General features: G+C 41.9%; 1 protein-coding gene across 1 annotated transcript in view; it reads right to left on the bottom strand.

The window, feature by feature from the left end:
• The window catches only part of LOC126475065 (arylsulfatase B-like), a 202,555-nt gene that overhangs the window by 50,241 nt on the left and 131,621 nt on the right, over positions 1-20,693 (bottom strand). The window contains exons 6-7 of the mRNA XM_050102625.1: positions 11,162-11,319; positions 1,351-1,486 (exon numbers count right to left, since the gene is read on the bottom strand). Coding sequence (XP_049958582.1) covers positions 1,351-1,486; positions 11,162-11,319 — 294 coding nt within the window. The remainder of the gene's footprint in view (positions 1-1,350; positions 1,487-11,161; positions 11,320-20,693) is intronic.

The raw sequence follows: 20,693 nt of genomic DNA, 5'->3' as shown, positions 1-20,693 counted from the left end.
TGTAATGGCCAGTAGTGTATTTTATTCCATTATTTTCCAGATTTACATTTTATATCGCGGTTTGCAGGTATCAGTATCATTCAATAAGCTCTGGCAGCACTGCAGAACGCGTAACAGGGCGTAAGATTTCAGTTTGACGCTGTCTGAAGTAACAGGTGGAACACCTGGCGTTGCCCGCTGCATGATGGGGGTGAGGTGCTGTGGCTAGCTGTGTTTATGGACCCGTTACTCCAGCGCACGGTCGTAGGGTTACCACGGTCATTCTGGCACGAAGCAAGTAATTTTGCTTAATAAATATTTACCTATAAAAGGCACTCTTTCGGCTACAATATCAGGATAATCCTACTGGTCGTAAAGATTTTCTTACGACAATACTTCGATGCAAGAAAGCAGTCATTTCAATACACAAGAGGATAATGTTAAAGATAACAAAATTTTGTGAATAGTTACGATGTTGCTCGATTTTATGTACAATCTCCAGAATGCACACCAATGTCGCCAATCGACGATAGGATGCCTTTCGGCCTCGTTCCTTTGTAAGGCCATGCTCTCAACAAACTGCTTATTTTGAGTTAATACGCAACACATTGGTTCATTTATAATGAGATTGCCGTGTCTGCGTAAATAAACACACCTTCAGGGCATCTACGAAAATTACTTCACGTAATATAGCTTCCCGCTTCACCACTTAGAATCATAAGAGCCCGGGTTCGATTCCCGGCTGGGTCGGAAATTTTCTCCGCTCAGGGACTGGGTGTTGTGTTGTCCTAATCATCATCATTTCATCCTCATCGACGCGCAGGTCGCCGAAGTGGCGTCAAATCGAAAGACCTGCACCAGGCGAACGGTCTACCCGACGGGAGGCCCTAGCCACACGACATTTCCGTTTACCACTTAGAAATTCCAGTATGTGGTAGAGCTGCACTTGCCAGATGATCCGATGGCGCTAATGGTGCATTTGCGAGGGATGTCAACTACGAGAGCTCTGCAGCAAAACAAGTAGGAAGAAATCCTAAGCGATGGCTCGGTAAGATGATGCAAGGACGGGTTGTCTTAATCTCTGTATTTGTCGGATGTAAACAGACGGCCAGTGATTCGGTACGCCTCTTATACCGTCCTCTACGGATATATTTCTGGAGGTGTAGCAAGAAGTGTAACATTTGTCATTTGAAGGCTACTAGGAGAGGTGTTTTTGAGAAGGAGGAGAGGGGGGGGGGGGCGTGACACAAAATGCATTCATTGCCACGTGAATTGCAAGGTGGTCGAAAGCTAGGATTCAATACCGTAGTTCCACGGTACAGAAGAGCTGCTAGAAGCAAAGTCGTGATGCGCAGCGGGCAGAGTACTCACAGGCGGCAGAGTAGAGCGTGGGCAGCCAGTCGGTGACGTGCATCAGCTGGTGGGACACCCTGGGCGTGTTCTGCAGCAGCGGACTCCACACCAGCGAGGCGACACGAACCCCGCCCTCCCACAGCGTCTCCTTTAGCTGTGAACAGGCCGCACAGCAGACGTCAAAACTAGAACGTCGCAAAGTACTTTACTCAGTGCCAATGAGGAAGTTATCTCCCAGCATGGGATGAAACAGGCTGTAGTGTCTCAGTGGCTCTTGTGCATTGGAGAAGGCAACCACAGTCCGAATGATCCATCTCACTTAGTTACCTTAGAACTTAGAACTGCTTAAACCTAACTAACCTAAGGACATCACACACTTCCATGCCCGAGGCAGGATTCGAACCTGCGACCGTAGCGGTCGCGCTGTTCCATACTGTAGCGCTTAGAACCGCTGGGCCACCTCGGCCGGCTATACATGAATAATGTTAATATTGAAGAACACACTACATTTAATTTTTTCTCTGGCTACGAGACATTAAACAGAAATTTGCCAATGGAGTAGAACACTAGTTAAGGAGAAATTAATTTAAATCAGATTTAAAACTTGCTTCGCTACCTGCCTGACATTTTGTGTTATTGGTTAAATGATAAAAAATTCTTGTTGCTGCATTTTTAACTCTTTTCCAGAGCCATTAACACCTTTAAAAATGGTTAATAAATTCATTACTCCCTCTAGTGCTGTAAGAATGAACATCACTATTCTTCTCGAATTGTGATGGGATATTTACGAAGAATTTCATTATCGAATATATGTATTGTGACAGCACAGTCAAACACCTAGCTCCTTGAAGGGATACTTACAGGAGATCCATTGGTGAACACCACATATTATACTTACTGCTCGCTTTTGTACAATCAATTCTTTCTTTCTAAGTGATGAGCTACCTCAGAAAAGTATTGCGCAGGACACTAGTGAGTGGAAATATGCAAAATATATTGGAGGTTGAAAAGTTTGTTTTCAAGATTAGAAATTATATTAAGAGTAAAAGTTGCTGAAATTAATTGTTTCTGAAGCTCAGTAAGGTAATTTTTTCAGTTGAAGTTTTCATCAGTATGTTAACCTAATACTTTTTAGCATTCTATCCTATTTACTGACTAACCCTCAAGTGCTACTGCAGTTGTTGATGTGACTGTATTTGCTGTACACAACTGAATGAAAATTCAGGGGCAGCCCATTTACAGAGAACCACTGAACAGTTCTATGGAAAATATTTTTCACCAACTCTTCTGTTGCTTTCTCTCCAATGCGTTTTATTGTGATACAAGTATCGCGCGTAAAAAGTACCAATTTTGCTTGTTGAGTGTTGAATGGTAGTCCATTCAATTAAATAAGGAATGGATGTTGACCCTAAACTGGAATCCTGTGTCATCTATAGATGACTGTTCATGAACAGAATGCGAGATTTTTTAACAGATATTTAACATCTGGGAGAAACATTTACATCTTCCTCTGCTAAAAAGAACATGGTTTTTTACGCTCTGACTTATAACTATGGCAATTGACTGTTAAGAGTTAGATCTTGACTAAATGTACTCAACGCTAGTAATACGAAAGTACATTTCAAACACCGGTATGGAATGTGCATTGTGTGGAAGCCTTTAGCTTTAATGGAACACTAGTTACTGATGGCAGGGAGTACGTTACACAGCATCGCTGTACTTGAATAGCACCAACAGACATCTGGAAATTATGTTACACACATCTGGCTCCATGGTTCTGCTGGATGACCGAGTATTTTCTTCATAAGATAATTCCATTTCGAAATCAGGAGCGAGTGTGTATGCACATATATGCCATGGAAGACAGCAATTTTAGTGGAACATTTGTTTGTAGTGGGTGGGAGTACCAAACAGCATCACTGTACTGAAATAACACTGACGGACATTTGGAAACTATGTTACATATATGTCTGATTGCATTGCTGTGCTGGATGACTGGGTAATTCTTTGTAAACAAATACATTTCGATGTCAGGGGGCAGTGTATATGTTCGTGTATGGCATAGAAGACTGTAGTTTTAATGGAGTAATGGTTAAGAATGAAAAGGAGTACCACACACACGGATACTCGCATACTGTACTTAAGTAAGAGTGGCAGACATTTGGAAACTGTGCGACACAATTTCACAAGAAATTGTTTTTTGTATGCTTTGAGTCCTTGACTTATAGCATCCAAAAGCTGTTGTAGTTGGTACATCATCTTGTATTGAACATTTGTAGATCTTACAATGATTGAGAGACCGGAATCACGAACAGCACATCTCCAACTCAATGCTTCCGCTATCTTAGGGTAGAGAGTACCACAGATCAATTATGGCTCCACTGCAGCACATACTGCTTCCTGCATACACCACGACTCTCTGATGGCTGGCCGCTGCGACCGAGGGGTTCTAGCCTCTTCAGTCTAGAACCGCGCTGCTGCTACGGTCCCAGGTTCGAATCCTGCCTCGGGCATGGATGTGTGTGATGTCCTTAGGTTAGTTAGGTTTAAGAAGTTGTAAGTCTAGGGGACTGATGACCTCCGCTGTTAAGTCCCATAGTGCTTAGAGCCATTTGAACCACTTGACTCTCTGATGCCTTAGAAACACGTCCTGTGGTGACTCATTAGTTATTAATTTTAACGTAGCAACACCAAAAACTGTAAGTACTGATGCACTGACGCTGTTCCTGTTGAAGACACGAATGACAACAGAGAATGTTCCGTACTTTGCTGTTAACTGCCCATTGATATATGTCAGTTAGCTGCCCAGCTTGTCCCACACTAACTGAACGAGCTCCACATTCGTACCTCACTATACATTCTCAATTTCAACTATAACTTCGAGGCCCTCGTCACCTAATATCCAGACATAAGAGGCTAGACAAACTGGGGGTTAAATGATATGTGCTGGTGAACAGTGACATCAATTCAACAGCACAGTACTACGTAATCGCTGTGTAACAGTCATGTGAGTCCACATCTTGTCGTGTTAAATGGCTGATCTGTAAGTCAAACACATCATGTGGATGCTGCAAGGGTCGTATATATTGGCATACACCATTCGAATATGTAACAGGAAAAAAATCTCTGGGAAAGACGACGTATTTCCCCCACAACATAAAGGTGGATTATTGTAAGTATGAAGGTATACAGACCATCACTTTTCACACGATCAGTGCGTGAGAGTGGGATGCAAGGGTAGTCGATATTAATGGTGTGATATACCTTCCATCATGCACTTTACAGCGGCTTGCAGCATACTTATTTCAGATGTAGGATGTTCGCAGGTGGTGACGTTGTGTACAAGCAAGCCGGAAGTGCTCTGGTGAGTCTGGTAGTTGACATGAACTTAAATACATCTATTGCACACTTATAGGTTTAGAAATCCATTACACTGTCTGCAGAAGCATTAATTGCTGTAAAATGTCTAACGGGAAGCATGTATAGCGAGTAGAAGTGTAATACATATGTTGGGCATAGATACATGTGCAGGAATCGCAAGGGAAGTGATTCAAATGCTGGGAACTGGCATATCGACTGATGTGTGGCAGGTAAACAGCCACAAATCCTGTCCACTGTAAAGACAGAGTATGTTCCGTGGTATGATAGGGACCACTGCGCAGAATACGGGAAGTTATTGTTTTACATGTTTGTAATGGTGCACTGCACGTACGGTATTTGCTTAAACACAGATGTTGTAACAATATGCGTACTATCGTAGCATTTATCTCCAGGAAATACCAAAATGCGAAGCAGCTGTGACAGCTGCAAACTGGAAGTGACGAGTAGAAGCAGAAACCTAACGGTCCGCCGATCTAGTTCGGGATTCACGGGTAGAACATTTACTTTTCTCTACGGCATCCTTCCAGCTGCTATTTTTTAGAAGTCCGGTATAATCATATGTAGTCATGTGAATAAAAGAATCTACTTAGTAGTCCATAGGGCCTAAATGTAGCGCCGACTACTTGTGAAGTGAATAATTAGAAGATAAGTGTAGGTAGATGTACCCTGCTCAGTCGGAAAATTAAAGTAGATTCTATTTTGCTTGATACAATCCAAGACCAAGATACATCTTCTTTCTCACTGTGAGTCAGCTTTCACTTCTTGGCGACAAACTGCAGCGATTCTGTGTCTGCCCCCTCCCCCTACCCTCTCTACCCATTGCGCTCATAAAAAACGTTAGTGGCTCGCAAAGGATCGTTACGATCAGATTGCGCTTGTTTAAGAGCCAATTATCGACATGCCTTCTAGTGAAAATGAAGTTACCGAAAAGGCCACAGTTATCAAAGCACTATTCTTCAAGTTGGCAACGAAGGTAGGCTGAGAGAAGAATAATGTATGGAATACTAATGCACAGGGATACTTCCACGGAACTTACAAACAATACATTGCTGCGTAGTTTAATAAGATGCTCACTAACACGAGGAGTTCAAATGGTTCAAATGGCTCTGAGCACTATGGGACTGAACTACTGTGGTCATCAGTCCCCTAGAACTTAGAACTACTTAAACCTAACGAACCTAAGGACATCACACACATCCATGCCCGAGGCAGGATTCGAACCTGCGACCGTAGAAGTCGCGCGGTTCCGGACTGCGCGCCTAGAACCGCTAGACCACCGCGGCCGGCAACACGAGGAGTCAAATAGAAAACTGATCTGAAGGCAACAGGAAATAAACAGATTAAAATTAAAGATTGTGAAAAAGATTTACGTGTATTTTTCTCCCAGAAAGGAAATTCTGTTGTCAGATAGATTCCAGGAGCTATTTCGGGTGATGCCAATCACTTATCAAGCGCTACTAAAGACTGTGATACAGATCAGAGAGAAATATTTTATGCAGATACATACCCAGCTGTTGCTACGGCGGCAAGAAAACCGACAACTTCAACACACATTCGACCTGCACTGGCAACCGTTGTGGCATATGAAACTGAAAGCATAGAGGACCTGTCTTTACCGCAGCTTCAGAGACCTTGTATTGTCAAAACAATTAGAGTTAAGAACCGTCTGCAAGACTACCCTGGTCTTGCGGTTCGAATTGGAACACTACAAGTCAAGCACAAAGACTGTAAGTTCACACCCTGACAGCAATCAATTTAACTTGTAAGCCTCCCACTTGTGTACTTGGGTATGCATCTTCTAAACTGATCCTGCCATCTGACAGTGGTTGCTGTTGCTAGCCTGAAGTGGAGGTTATCACTTTTCCCTGTATCTGATATAATTTAATGAAATGGTAGCCATGTCATTACTGCAGTCAATTAATATTGTTAATAAATATAATATAATGTAATGTAATAATAATATAATATGATAATAATAATTAATTAATTTATCAGCACAGCATTAATCCTTTATAAATTAATAGCAAGAGTTTATTGATCACAAGTTAAGCGAGATGACAAATGAATCATGAACTGTGGGCAACACAAATAGAAACAACAATTGATTAGCACTCCACAGGGTGGCGTTTGGTTGGCAAAGACTAAGGTGTATCTGAAACTTCCTGGCAGATTAAAACTGTGTGCCGGACCGAGACTCGAACTCGGGACCTTTGCCTTTACCCAAGCTGCTTGGGTAGCTCAGTTGGTAGAGCACTTGCCCGCGAAAGGCTAAGGTCCCGAGTTCGAGTCTCGGTCCGGCACACAGTTTTAATCTGCTAGGAAGTTTCATATCAGCGCACACTCCGCTGCAGAGTGAAAATCTCGTTCCGTTATGGTATATCTGTTTCATCTATTTATGATGGCTCAAGATATGGATAACACAATCTGTAATTATCTAATGCCGAATAGACTTTGATGGATTTATTTCTACACAGAAGTTATACTGTGAAGAAGTGGTGAGACCGTGATTGGGTTTGCTATAACAAGCCGAACCAGCAATACGATGCGTAGCGCTGTACCAGAAGACGGTCGTGATGCAACCATCTGTACAGTAGCGATGTGCGTCGTCTGTAATTCACTATCGTGGGCACGAAGTATGCAAATTCGCGCGCAGGCGATCTGTTAGAAGGACCGTAATTACCCTCTGATGGAACCCTGAAATCTCTGCAGATTACAGCGTGTGACACTACTGTTCGCCGTTCACACCGTGGACCAATTTCAAATGGCTCTGAGCACTATGGGACTTAACATCTGCGGTCATCAGTCCCCTAGACATAGAACTAATTAAACCTAACTAACCTAAGTACATCACACACATCCATGCCCGAGGCAGGATTCGAACCTGCGAGCGTGGCTAGAGAGCCTAGAACCGCTCTGCCACGGACCAATTTCACTCACATATACAGCAGTGCGCGCAGGGAGATCAAACATCAAGACGGCAGACCGGAAACGAATGACCCTGCCGCAGCGAGTTGTCTCAGATACCTGAGGTCTGAACTGTCGGTCATTTTAGGCAGCGTGTCTTGAGTTTTCATTGAGCCCTAAAGTGGACAACATGTTTATCACAGAGATCATTATCTTGACGGCCAAATATTACAGCATGTTAGACCAGAGAGCTTGGCTAATCTAAGACAAGTGCTTTTGTGTCCCAACATGGACCATTTCAGAGCCACCATAAATGTTACATTCGGTCGTAAAATTCTTCCGAATACTTTAGGTTTCCCAAAAAGTTGGCAGACAGAGGGACAACAACACCTGACAGCCCCATCGATAGCGTCCCGTTCAAGGTAAACATGGAAACCCACCTATTTTTAAGGACTCTAGCTTTTTACAAAGTAGGCGTTTGCAAATTTGTCAGAACGCCCTGGCTGGTTGGATCACGACTCTTTGTGGCCTTGTCCCTGCCATGACCAGAAACGCCTAACACCTACATCAAGTTAAGCAGTTTTTTGCCTGTTTGGCTGAAAGCATTGTCTGCACACTGGTGTGAGAAATTCGTGGGACCAACATTCTATCCCTGGTGTAAGTGCTTTGAGATGTTCCTCTCCATAACTGCTCCATATGTGCACTGCTAGATCTACTGTTAAATATGCAACCTGTCTGCTCTTTCTCAACTCCAGAAATTACCATTTGAAGGAGAGCTACACTAAAGATCCCTCATGCATTAACAATGTACATATTCCTATCCGTGCCCGTTCATGTTGATAGCTTCCTGTCTTCTCACAAAAATAACGTCTCGGGCGTACTACAAGGGTGAGTCAAATGAAAACCTTAAATATTTTTTAAAATATTATTTATTGTGCAGAAGTAGTACAAAGCTGTATCACTTTTCAACATAATCACCCCCATGTTGAATGCAAGTCCTCCAGCGCTTACAAAGTGCATAAATTCCTTTAGAAATAAATTCTTTTGGTAGTCCGCGCAACCACTCATGCACCGCGTGGTGTACCTCTTCATCAGAACGGAACTTCTTTCCCCCCATTGCGTCTTTGAGTGGTCCAAACATTTGGAAATCACTTGGGGCAAGGTCTGGTGAGTATGTTGGATGAGGAAGACACTCAAAATGCAGGTCTGTGATTGATGCAACTGTTGTACGCCCAGTGTGGGGCCTTGCATTGCCCCCTGCTGACAGCAATCCACGACCCTTTGATATGATTGCAGGCCGCAGATGAATTTTTAGTAAATCTGTGTATGATGCACTGGTGACAGTGGTCCCTGTAGGCATGTAATGCTCCAAAATGACGCCTTTTTGTCCCAAAAGAGAGTCAGCATAACCTTTCCTGTTGATGGTTCTGTTCGAAACTTCTTTGGGTTTGGTGATGAGGAATGGCGCCATTTCTTGCTCGCTCCCTTCGTTTCCGGTTGATGGAAGTGAAACCAGGCTTTGTCGCCAGTAACGATTCTTGCAAGGAAGTCATCACCTACTCGTTCAAAGCGGCGACGAAGTTCTTCACAAGCATCAACATCTCGTTCTCTCATTTCAGGAGTCAGCTGCCGTGGCATTCATCTTGCAAACACTTTGTGAAAGTGGAGCACATCATGCACAATGTGGTGTGCTGACCCGTGACTAATCTGCAATCATGCTGCAATGCTATTCAGTGTCACTCGGTGGTTTTCCTCCACTATGCCTTCAACTGCTGCAATGTTCTGTGGAGTCATGACTCATTGTGCCTGATCTTCCACTGAAGTCACACCATTTGTGAACTTCCTACTCCATTCGTAGACTCGCTGCTGTGGAAAACATGCATCACCGTACTGAACCTTCATTCGTCGATGAATTTCAATAGGTTTCACACGTCTACTACGCAAAAACCGAATAACAGAACGCTATTCTTCCCTGGTGCAAGTCGCAAGTGGGGCGGCCTCCTTTATACTGATACTGCGACGGTATGTGTGCATCTGCACTATGCTGCCACGTACAGGCCATTCTGCACGCTGTCTGTAGCACGCTTACCAACTTACAGGACAACGGCGCGAAATTTCGATCTGTTATTAGAAATATAAGGTTTTCATTTGAGGTTCTAAGTCTAGAGGACTGATGACCTCAGATGTTAAGTCCCATAGTGCTTAGAGCTTTTTTTATTTTGAGCACTCTGTTACAGAACTGCTTCGCGAATACAAATGGGAATCGCTGAAGGGTAAAAGACGTTCTTTTCGTGAAACAATGTTGAGAAAGTTTAATGAACCAGCACTGGCGAGAGACTTCAGAACGATCCTACTGCCAGTAACACACAGCTCGCGTAAGGACCACAGACACTAGTTAAGAGAGATCAGTATTCCTACAAAAGGATGTAAACAGTCGCTTTGATCTCGCTCTGTTTGTGAAAGGACCTGTAGATGGAATGACTAGCATTGGTACAAAGTAACCGTATTATTCTCTATTTGAAATTAAAATTCATTACTTTTGATCACATTTCGTCTTGAAAATATAACTGACTTCATAATCGTCTTTGAAGATTGATGGAAGAAATGTTAACTAAACTCCTCCCGAACAGGCCATGAAAGCCCAACGGTACCGACCGTCCGCCGTGTCATCCTCAGTCCACAGGCATCACTGGATGCGGATATGGAGGGGCACGTGGTCAGCACACCGTTCTCCCGGCTATATCTCATTTCTTAGACCGGAGCCACTACTTCTCAATCAAGTAGCTCCTCAGTTTGCCGCTTGCCAACAGCGCTCGGCGGACCGGATGGTCACCCATCCAATTGCTACCTCTGTCCGACAGCGCTTAACTCAAGTGATCAGACGGGAAGCGGAGTTACCATTGCGGCAAGACCGTTGGCTGGAATAATTGTTAGCGAAGTCCACTTCATAGTCCAATATATGTGTAAACATCTTTCGTTTCAATGTTTTCTTATGAAAAAAGAGTCCGTAAGAACTACTTTCCCCACCACATAATGAAATATATAAATAACTAATAATTGAAGAAATGTGAGCCTTTTACCGAATCCCGTGCCAAGAGAAAGCAGTAAACAAACTTAAATGGACAAACATCTCGGAATCAAGTACTTTTATGGGAACGATCTACAGATGGTCTTGTTGTAGTCTGCTACGGGAGAGAACAATTCCTGTGTTCAGATAAGGCACTAGAATACTCGAAGTCACTTCTCGAGAACACGAAAGAAAGCGTTGTAATCGAGAAAGTCCAGTTGATTGCTCGACAACAGTCTACAGCACAATGCCATCTCGCTTGGGTAAGTACTGCGTAATAAGTATGAAGTACGCAGAAACTGTAATACATTGGCGGAACGATAGAGGTAATAGAGATTAATTTCTGAATCCATGATTAAAGAACTATGAGACGTCAGCGATGAAGAATCTCAAGTGCCTGTGAGCCACCGAAACGTGCTTTCCGACGACTCAGAGTTATGAAAAATGGAATGTACAGCACTGCACTGGCGTACTTACTCCTCTGAATGGGTAATTGGAGCCCCAGTTGGGGTACTCGCCAATAGTGGGCGCTCCGTTGTCTGAGGAGAAGACGATGACGGAGTTCTCTAGCATGCCACGTCGCTCCAGCGCGGTCACCACTCGCCCCACGGACTCATCCAGCTTGGCCATCGCCCCTGCGGACAGAAGCAGAGATCAGAGGCGGAAGATCATCCACGTTCAGGAAGTGATCCACCTCTCACATTGTAGCATTCAACAGTCGGCTTAGCAATTCAAATGGTTCAAATGGCTCGGAGCACTATGGGACTTAACTTCTAAGGTCATCAGTCCCCTAGAACTTAGAACTACTTAACCCTAACTAACCTAAGGACATCACACACATCCATGCCCGAGGCAGGATTCGAACCTGCGACCGTGGCGGTCGCGCGGTTCCAGACTGTAGCGCCTAGAACCGCTCGGCCACCCTGGCCGGCGGCTTACCAATTCTTGACCTTGAAAAGACTGAGCTTTCTTATTACATCACTATAAAATTCTTTTCTATGTGTGAACGCACTTCCTTATGTTTTGGATGTGGTTGCAGGGAAACTTCATCGGGGTTGCCACTCGTGGTTTTGGGTTACCGTTTTATATGCTTGGTGAAGAAAAATTCACGCACTCTGACGCCACAGCGGGATTATTTAAATAATAACATTATGAAAATCGTCGTCAAAGAAAGGCAATTTGCTGACATTGTTATCACATGTGTTGTTTGATAATTATCTTCATTCACTAAAGCTCAGCCGTGCTGCTCTAGTAGAGCAATGAAAAACATATCCTAATTTAGATCTGCCCAATAAAACTGTAGTATACCTTTGTCTCAAAGGCTACATGTCCTCTAACTACAGTATTTTGAACACTGAATATAATAATTTATTGATCATATATGTGAGAAATATTAATGAACAGTAACAATCAGAAAAAACTAATTGCCTGTCATCTGTCAGAAAGCACTGCAAAACTTGTCACTGTGGAGACTGAGAAACTGGGTCACATGTAGTTGATAGCGTGAAACAGTGTACGTAAACTAAGTGATCTGCGTAGCTGCAGGGGAACTAACGAGGATAAAATGTGTAAAGATAAAAAAGGAGAGGCCTATAGTCAATATTTATTAGTGCTTTGCGGACTAGGTACAGCAGAACGGTAACAGTCTTCATATTTCACGTGAAAGCATGAACATGTGCAGTGCATGGAGGACAATTTATTAAACATTTGAGGAAAAATACTCCTTTAAGAGTGGAATAATAGTAAAGAATTGTACTTTTGTCTGCGTTAGTATTAATCATAGTGAACGAGTTATTTGTAAGAAGTGCGGTTAACGTCGTGTAACGAACAGGCACACACACACATATATATATATATATATATATATATATATATATATATATATATATATATATATATATATATATATATATATATTACGCTGTCTAGAGACATGATTACACCAACACCCAGAATCAAACTCCTGAAATCGAGCAATGAGATGCAGAAATATATCATATGCAGTTTTCGTCCGTATCATACGGCCTAGAAAATTAATAAAAGTATACAGTTCTACTCGAAATCACAATGACGAACTCGACCAATCCGACGTAGAAATCCACCTGATGAAGAAGTCGGCTGTGTCAAGCAATCTAGAAAATAAAGAAAAAAATATATGCTTACACACGGAATCGAAATATCGAACTCGTGAATTCTGACGCAGAAATCGATGATATAATGCAGTATAAAAATGTGGAATCACGAACACCTTCATCTGGAATATAGCTCAACCGTTCACCCGCGAGAAATTTACTCCACACTCCAATCGCTATTATCATGTAGTCTAGAAACTAAATAAAAATTTTGCTTATACCTGGAATTGATTTCTCGAAGTCGAGCATAACGATCGAGAAATCTACCCCACATAGTAATATTCATACTATGCACTAAGGAACATTATGAAAAGTATGCACCTACACCCGCAAAAGAAATCTCGAACTCGGCGAATTCAGACACAAAAATCTACCCCTCACTCTAAATACCCATATGATAAAGCTTAGAAAATAAAGAAAACAGTACACTTACAACAAGAATCGTAATCCCGAAGTTGAATAATCTGACACAAATCGCACATAGCTATCCGACACACTAATCGGCCGTATTATATCATCTAGAAAGAAGGAAAAACTACAGCTGCACGCAGAATCGAATTCTCCAAATTCAACGTTCTGATGCAATAAGTTACCCTACGGCATGCACGAACAGGCCATATCATGCAGTAAAGGACATTACGAAAAACATACACCTATACCCACAAAAGAAACGTCGAACTCGACAGTTCAGAAGCGAAGATCTACCCAGGCACTAATCGAGCATCTCACGCAGCTTAGAAAATAAAGAGAATGAAGAAAACATTCACCCGGACACGAAATCTCTAATTAAAGTGTTCAGAAACAGAAATGTACGCCATGCAGTAACCGCATTCAAGAATATCAGTAAAAAATAAAATCTACAACCGGAATCGAAATCTCAAACTCGTGCCTTTGGACGCACAAATCCACGTCATCCACTCATCGGCTATATCACGCAGTTCAGAAAACTATGTACGGAATACAGCTCTTCATGGAATCGGAATCTTAAACTAGAGTATTCAGACGGGTCAGTTGACTCCACGCATTAATTGTCCATATCGTGGAATCTATAAACTAAAAGGCCTTCACCCTCAATGGAAATCCCAGACGTGAACATTCAGACGCAGAGCCTATCTGACACTAGATTAGACTGTACCATGCGATCTAGAAAAGAAATGAACACTCCACCAGCAGCAAGAATGGAATTCTTGAGCTCCAGAAATCTGACGTGGAAATTTAACCCACTATCTAATCGGCCATATGACACAGCCGGGAAAAGAGAGAATATATGAAACCTACGTCCGGACGAAATATCTCGAACTAGAGCACAAAGACGCAGAAATCTACGCAACATTGGACTTATTCCGTATTCTAAAAATTAAAGAAAATATTCGCCTACTTCGGGAACCGAAATTCGAACCCAAACGTTCTGATTCAGAAATCTATGCAGTGCACTAACCGGCCACACTACAAAGTCTGGAAAACAATCAAAAATATACCCCTGTCCCCGCAATGAAAATCTCTAACTCAAGCATTCCGACTCCGAAATCTACTCACCTCACTAATCAGCTATATCAGGTCATCCAGAAAATAAAGAAAAAGTGCATATAATCCGCAAATGAAATCTCAAACTCGAACATTCAGCCAGAGAAATTTACGCCAGGCACTAATTAGTAATGTTATCCAGTTTAAAAACCAAAAACCCTATATTGGTACCTGTCCAACCAGTTGAAAATGGCTCTGTGTCCTGTTATAACTGTTTGTTGATTGGATGACAGGAATGAGGAGAAGGGACATCTGAAATTTATTGCCAGGAATAGGTGTTGTGACGGTACGTCACATAAATGGACATTTGTAGAAAAGGAAAAAAAAAGGTTTTTGCTTGTGTCACGTGTAAATTTTAAATTATTTCAAGACTGTGTACGTGGGGGCGATGTATAAGAAACATTAAAAAAAGTTAAATAATAGCAACGAAATTCACAAACAGCGATGTGATATAAAGAAGGACATTCTTTTTATCAGTGTAATGAAAATGAACATGACGACAGACTATTGCTTTATTGAAAGCTCTCCTGTTATTGTGTCGTGTAGAGGTAGGCCGCCATTGCAGCGCTGGGTAATATTCAATGTAAGTTTCGTTTTAATTTAGAAAAATATACTTATAATTGCTATTAGAAACTGTGTATTATTGACTTATTTGTCACCTCTCATGATCGCAACCATTAATTCTCATTATTCAAGTTTTTACAGAACTTCCTAGTGTAGAGTGCTCATCTCCCCTAGCAGGATTTAGTCGGCCATTACACTGACCGTATTATTTAATTAAAATTTGACCTGATAATATTAAATGTAAATGCGAGAGACTTCTCAATTTTGATCTTTCATTAATTTCAAAGTTAAAAAGAGTAGGGATAGATTTCATTTACTAAAATTCACAGCAATGAATGAGTTCAGTATGCTCCATTTTGGCGGCTTAACGGCAGATGAGATACTCTCCAGTTTTTCCTTGCAAATAATGAACAAGAAATATTGAAAATAATTCCATTCAATAAGCTCAGCAATATCTCAGTTAATCTTTGCGTAGTTGGGTACATAAATAACCAGTAGCCGCTGAGACCGATATTAATAATTGCAGTTTCCGTAAGAATACGCGTATTTTCTTTTCTAAATATTAGCACTTGCGCAAACTATTTTTAGAAGGCAGTGAGTCGCGCGATGTGTTTAAAAAATATTATATTGTACGTACTTCGGGGAAGCCGATGTTCGTACGAGAGTTGTAGCGGTATAAGTTAATTAAAAGTCTCATGCTAGCCCACAATATTTAAAGACACCCCAACCAAAATCATAAAATATATAATTATAAAAATAAAAATATATAACTATCCTGTGATAAACACACACATGCATGTATACTTGTACCGTGATAGTGTTCATGACACATGATAAGGCAACTCCGCTAGTACGGCCTGCAATAACTTGAAAACCCAGTAGATAACAGCCTCTGACCCTCCTCGAGCTTCATGTTGGACGGTTGCTCTGGTGCCTCGACGCATCCTCTGCTTTTTTCTGTTGGTGAAAGTGGCTGCGTAGCTAATATTTTGGCCTGCTTAACTTATATGCTCTCGACACATACGCTCTAAGACAGAAAAGACGTACCACAAAGAAACAATCAGAATGGAACGAAAATCGGTAAATATGATGTACATGTACAGACAAACAAACGTTTATAATTTCAGAAAAATTGGATGAATAATTTAAGAGGATGAGCTTCACACATCGAGCAATTCAGTAACACGGTGGCCCTTGCGGCCCATTTGCAAGCAGTTATTTGGCTTGGCCTTCATTGACAGAGTTGTTCGATGTCCTCCTGACGGGTATCATGCCAAATTCTGTCCAGTTGGAGTGTCAGATCGTCAAATTACCGAGATGATTAGAGGGCCCTGGCCACAATCTTCCAAACGTTCTCAGTTGCAGAGAGATCTGACGACCTTACTAGTCAAGACAGTGTTTCGCAAACACAAAGGCAAGCGGTATAAACTGTTTGCAGCGCCGTAAGGTAGGCGATAGTGAGGCTGGTGTCCCACCGCCGTCTCCGGCCTCTCCAAACATGTCTTCGGCCTGCAGTCTCATTGACTGGAGTAGAACTGTCTTCAGGGATGAGATACGCTTCGGACTGACCACTGATGACCAGGGATGACGTGTCTAGAGACGCTGGATATTGCCCGCCGTGCGGCACGATAACCAGGAGTGATAATTTGAAGTGCCATTCCATTTCGTAGTTGGGCCCCTTTGGTTGTTATCCGCTTCACCCTTACAGCACAGTTTTACGCCGAAGATATGTTACACCCCGTTTTGTTGCCCTTCATGGTAAGCCGTACTGGACTTGTATTTCATTAAGGTAGTGCCAGCCTGCACACGACGAGAATCCGTTCTGATTGTCTTCAGGCTGCCAAACCCTATCCAGCCCAGCAAGGTCACCTGAACTCTTCCCAATCGAGAACAATTGGAGGATTATGGGTAGGGCCATCCGACCATCTTGAGATTTTGACGATCTAACGCACCAATTGGAGAGAAATTGGCACGATAACCCCCTAGAGGACATCCATCTACACCATCAACGCAATGACGAGATGAATAACTGCTTGCTTAAGTGCCAGAGGTGGATCAATGTGTTACTGACTTGCTCAAATTGTGAAGCTCTTTCTCTTACATAAATCATCCATCATTCTGCAACCGTAATAATTTGTTTGTCCGTACATGTACATCATACGTTCCAGTCTCGGTCCAACACTGACAATTATTTCGTCGCGCGTCTTTTTTCTTCTGGTGTACGTATGCTCTCATGATCTGTCGCCAGTATTTTAATGTGTTTGTCCGTACATGTACATCATACGTACCAGTTTCGGTCTCATTCTGACAATTACTTCGTCGCGCGTCTTTTTTCCTGCGTGTACGTATGCTCTCATGATCTGTCGCCACTATTTTAATGTGTTGACTGAGCAGTGCACGTGTAACGCTTATACTCCACAATACATCCACACGGAGTCGCAGGCGGAAGATTAAATATTTTAGCAAGATGTAGTATACACCAATTCTAATGCAACACTCTACATAACGTATGTACACTTTTTGTTTGTTTCAGAGGTAGAGCTCGTTAGACAGAGAAGTTTTCATTTTGTGTGTTAGTACCTCGAATTTGCTTGTCTCGCTTCAATTTTGTTTGGAAGTTCAAATGCTGAAGTCGAGCTCTGGGTTGACATAATTGAAATTGTATTCTTTGATTATGATTTACTTAGCCAGTTCTACTGTATCATACAAGTATTTCGCGTGTATTTACAATTTCTGAATATGCCGACATATTTTTTGTGTCCAAGTTTTGCATTAGAAACGTTGTTACTGTTTGAGAGATTACTATAGACGATGACCTAACCGCAAAGTAGCAGCTTCCAGGCTCTTTAACCCTAGAACAGCAAGCCCACTTTTTTTAAGTCATCAGTCTTCTCATTGGTTTGATGTGGCCTGCCACGAATTCCTCTCATGTGCCAACCTCTTCGTTCAGAGCACTTGAAACGTACCTTCTTAGTTACTTGCTGGATGTATTCTAGCCTCTGTCATCCTCTACAACTTTTGCCCTCTACAGCTCCCTCCAGTATCATGGGAATTATTCCCTGAGGTCTTAACAGATTTCCTATCTTCCTGTGTCTTCTTCTTTCAGTCTTTCTTCTTCTTCTTCTTTATCGTCACCTTGTCCCACATTAGGTAGGGTCGGCGTTGCTCTTCTGGATCCTTCTCGTCCACAGTACTCTATCCATTGCCTCTTCCATCTTCCATCCTTTCTCCCTTAGTTTCCCGGATATCTTATCCTTCCGCCTCATCTTCGGTCTTACTCTCCTTCTCACTCCTTCAATCTTTATATCTTCAACTCTGTTTCCGATATACTCTTCCCCTTTTCTCTGTAAATGTCCGTACCACCTTAGTCTGCTCTCTTGTATCTTTTTCCCCATGGGTCCCTTCTCTTCTCCTTTCAGTGTTTTGCATATATTCCTCTCTTCACATACTCTGCGGAGAACCTTCTCACCCCTTACTTTATCAGTCCACCTAATTTTCAACACTCTTATGGAACACCAAATCTCAAATGCTTCTGGTTTCTTCGGTTCCGGTTTCCCCATAGTACGTATCTCACTAGCATATAACGCTGGGCATCAGGCGTACATTCTCAGAAATTTCTTCCTCAAATTAAGGTCTACGTTTGATACTACCACTCTTCTTTTGGCCAGGAAAGTCGTTCTTCTAGTGCTAGTGTGCTTTTTATATCCTTATGGGTTAGTTTGCTGCCTAGGTAGCAGAATTCCTTAATTTCAACCTCTTCGTGACTAAGAATCCAGTTTCTTCCTGTTCTCGTCTATGCTACTTCTCATTTCTGTCTCTATTCGATACTCTCAGCCCATATTTTGCACTCATTAGACTCCTCATTCCATTTGGCAGATACTTTAATTATCCTGCCATTCCACTTTGGATAATAATGTCATCAGCGAACCTTATCATTCATATCCTTTCACTTTCAATTTTGCTTCCACTCTTGAATTATTATTTTATTTCCAACATTGGTCCTTCAATGTGTATCAGCAACTGTAATGGACGAAAAACTGTATCCCTGTCTGACACCCTTTTCAGTACGAACATTTCGTTCTCGGTCTTCCCCTGTTATTGTTCTCTCTTGGTTCTTATACATATTGTATATTACCCCTATCTCCCTATAGGTTACCCATATTTTCTCAGAATTTCTAACATCATGCACCACTGTACATTGTCGAACGCCTCTTCCAGGTCCACAAATACTGTGAACGTGTCTTAAATTTTCTTTAGTCTTGCTTTCATTATCAACCGCAACGTCTGAAGTGCCTTTCTGGTGCCTTTACCTTTCCTAAAACCAAGCTGATCGTTTTCTGACACATACTCAATGTTCTTTTCCACTCTTCTTTATATTATTCTTGTCAGCATGTTGGATTCATGAACTGTTTAGATGATTTGCACTTGTGGACTCTTGCTATCTTTGGAATTATGTGGATGAAATTTTCGGGAGGTTAGATGATACATCGCCAGATTTATACATTCTATACATCAACGTGAATAGTCGTTTTGTTGACACTGCTTCAAAAATTTTAGAAATTCCAATGGAATATTATCTATCCCGTTTGCCTCATTTCATTTTTAGTCTTCAAAACCTGTTTTAAATTCTGATTGTAATACTGGAACCGCTATCTCTTACCAATGGACACCTGTTCCCCCTTGAGTCAATTCCTCAAATAAGTCCTGGCCATCATAGAGACCTTCAACGCACTCTTGCACCTATTCGTTCTCTGCTCAACATTTAACAGTCGAATTCCAATTGCACTCTTAATGTTACCCCCCTTGCCCTTAATTTCACCGAAGATTAATTTCACTTTTCTGTACTTTGAGACTGTCTTTCCGACAACCATTTCCCTTTCGATTTCTGCACATTTCCATGCAGCCATTTCGCCATAGCTTCCCTGCACTTCCTGTCTATTTCATTCCGAATTGACTTATATATGTGCATTCCTCAATTTCCCTGAACGTTTCTGAAATTCCTTCTTTCAACAATCAACTGAAGAATTTCTTTTGTTATCTACGGTTCCTTCGCACTTACCTCCCTCGTATCTATGGCTTTCTTTCCAACTTCTATAAATGTGCTTTTTAGAGACGTCCATTCCTCTTCAACTGAACTGCATACTGAGCTATTCCTTATCGCAGTGTCTGTAGCCTCAGATAACTTCCATCTTACCTCTATGTTCCTTAGTACTTCCGTATTATGCTTCTTTGGGCAGTATTTCTTGCTGACTAGTCTCTTAAACCGCAGCCTCTTCTTCAGCACTACTAAATTATGATCTGAGTCTACATGTGCTTCTGGTTCCTCCTTACAATCTAGTGCCTGATTTCGGAATGTCTGCCTGATCATGATGTAATTTAACAGAGATCTTCCCGTATCTTCGGGCCTTTTGCAAGTATAACTCCCCCTTTTGTGATTCTTGAACAGAGTTCTCGTTATTACTAGCTGACATTTTTTGCAGAACTCATTTAATTTTCTGGTCTTCTATTTCTATTAGAAAGCCCACATTCTCCTACAAATCTCTCCTCTACTGCTACAACTGCATTCCAATCCCCGATGACTATCAGCAGCAGAAAATTTATAATGAGTGTAGGATTCATCATGAACAGAAAGGCTGAGCAGAGAGTGAGTTATTGTGAACAGTTCAGTGGCAGGTCTTTTCTCATCAGAATAGACACCTAACCGATACCGACTACCCCACTTTACCTGCACTAAATACTAACGATATGTAAAGTGTACATTTAGATCTTTGAATGTGTTATATTTACGA

Source organism: Schistocerca serialis, chromosome 4 (assembly GCF_023864345.2).
Source record: "Schistocerca serialis cubense isolate TAMUIC-IGC-003099 chromosome 4, iqSchSeri2.2, whole genome shotgun sequence".
Lineage (NCBI taxonomy): Eukaryota > Metazoa > Arthropoda > Insecta > Orthoptera > Acrididae > Schistocerca > Schistocerca serialis.
This window is presented reverse-complemented; position numbering and strand designations above follow the sequence as displayed.